This window comes from Asparagus officinalis, chromosome 8 (genome assembly GCF_001876935.1).
Source record: "Asparagus officinalis chromosome 8, Aspof.V1, whole genome shotgun sequence".
Taxonomy (NCBI): Eukaryota; Viridiplantae; Streptophyta; class Magnoliopsida; order Asparagales; family Asparagaceae; genus Asparagus; species Asparagus officinalis.
Genome location: NC_033801.1, coordinates 57,505,257 through 57,507,434, shown reverse-complemented (window position 1 = coordinate 57,507,434; position 2,178 = coordinate 57,505,257). Strand labels below are relative to the sequence as shown.

Here is a 2,178-nt window from a genome sequence, read left to right as displayed (position 1 = left end):
TATGTTAGTTACGTATAATTTCTTTATCTTAACAAACTAATACCTTAAAGATATTTTATATTTTTTATTACTAGTTTTTTTTAAATTGTTAAGTTATAGATATTTCACGTAGGATTAGGATAGGATGTAATTATGATTAGGATAGATTAAGATATAAATAAAATATTCAAAATAATGAAGAGTAATATTGACCATTGAAAGATTTCCCTAAACTCATGCTTTTAAAGGGAGTATGATTATCAACAACCAAATTAGTTGAGAGAACTTTAATTCAAACTAATTGTTAATTTGTATTGGACATGGGCCCTAATTTCACCATCACAAGTATGAGATAGTTGCAAACTAATTATGTATAGAAAAGATGGAGTATGACAACAATTCAACTGAAGACAATCACAAATATTGATACTCACTTTGTTCATAAATTGATGACTTTAGAAGCCCTCAAAGCTATATATCATCAACTTATAGTTTTGAACAACAACATATTCATTAATTGGTTCAGGTCAAAAAACAACACCTACTTACACATGAAACATCCTTGGCCACTTCCAAAATCCTAAGATCAGGACTGAGTGACCTTACTAGTTTCACGAAAAAAAGAAAACAACTGAAAAAAATACATAAAAAAAGAAAAATTACACCCAACATCAAACAATGCAAACAAACATTTGCCCAAACAATTTACACGTACTAACTAACGTGACTGCTCGGCCTTTCTATCCGGCACGGACAACTTGAGCACCCATTTGGCCATCGATGCTGCCGGCGCCCTCAACTGCAGACCGAACCTTCCTCGGCGTCGACAGGCCCCACCATCGGACTCGACGAATGACACGAGCCGGCTCACTGCGAGATCAAGCGTCTCTTCGCTCATATTAGCAAAGCAAATCCTAAACCACCCAAGCTCATCGCAGTGGCATGATGAGCCAGGGGAAACATTTAGTCCCACGTTGAATAATATCTTCTTCCATAAACCCATCTCCCCTTCAAAATTGTTGGGCTGTAGTAAGTGTCTCGTATCGGCCCAACAGAACAAGCCCGCATTGCTCTCCAAGCAAGTAATTCCGGCCCGTTGAAGCCCGTTAACGAGCTTCTCGTGCCTCTTCTTGAGCCTCCTCTTGTTTTCAATTAAGTATTTTCTAGTGAACTTTTTGTCGGCCAGCATTACCGATAAAAGATACTGGGTCTGTGATGACATGAGCCCGAAGCTTGACATTTTTGTAGCTGCAGTTATAACTGTCTGGTTAGCAGAGAAGATCACACCGACTCGAAAACCAGGGAGACCGAGGTCTTTCGATAGACTATACATAATGTGGACTTGGCCAGATAAATCAACCTGACCCTCTGTAACCTCAGCAACACTGATGAATCTAGAACCATCAAAGTTGGTGCCGGAGTAGACCTCATCGCTAACCAAATGAATGTCTTTCGATGCGATGAAGTCGACAAGGGTTTCAAGTTCAGGTCGGGACACAGTCGTGCCTAATGGGTTCGATGGATTGGTTATGAGGACACCTTTGACACGTAGCTTACGCTTCGTTGCGCGTTTATACGCGTCTTCAAGGGTGTTTTTTGTAATGTGGAAGCTGTTGGAGCTTGAGCAATGGATTGGGACTATTTCAACTCCGGTTCTCCATTTGAGGTCACGATCAAACCCTGGATAGTAGGGAGTCGGGAGGAGAAAGGCGTCGCCTGGGTCGGCGAGGCAGAACATGAGTGTCTCGTTGGCGGACGTGGCGCCGGCAGTGAGGACCAAGCTGTTTGGGTCGAACTCAACTTTATTCCCTCGTAGCTCGGCCATAAAATCTGCCAATGCCTGCAAACATGTTTAATTATTTAATAGACAGTTATAATAATTTAGAGAATTAATGGGTATCCTTGACAATGAGGGAATTTTCCTCCTTGATAATGATGTGGCACAATCTCCACCATGTGAAGGAGAGAGAATAAAGTAGGAGAGATGATTTCACATGGTGGGGATTGTGCCACATCATTGTCAATGAGGGAATCCCCTCCTTGTCAAGGATACCCATTAATCTCAATAATTTATTTCGAATCACTATAAAATGAATTTATAGTGAATTATATGGTCACCCACATCCTACAAAATCTATGTTGATTGTATGGTTGGCTTCCAAGTTATAGAGATTGTAGTAAGCAGGACTAAACACTAGC

At 40.6% G+C, this 2,178-nt stretch overlaps 1 protein-coding gene across 1 annotated transcript in view; it reads right to left on the bottom strand.

Moving 5' to 3' along the window:
* Window positions 698–2,178, bottom strand: part of LOC109821268 (1-aminocyclopropane-1-carboxylate synthase 3-like) — a 1,985-nt gene continuing 504 nt past the window's right edge. Inside the window, exon 3 of the mRNA XM_020387453.1 lies at window positions 698–1,819. Within this exon, the coding sequence (XP_020243042.1) occupies window positions 698–1,819 (1,122 nt within the window). The remainder of the gene's footprint in view (window positions 1,820–2,178) is intronic.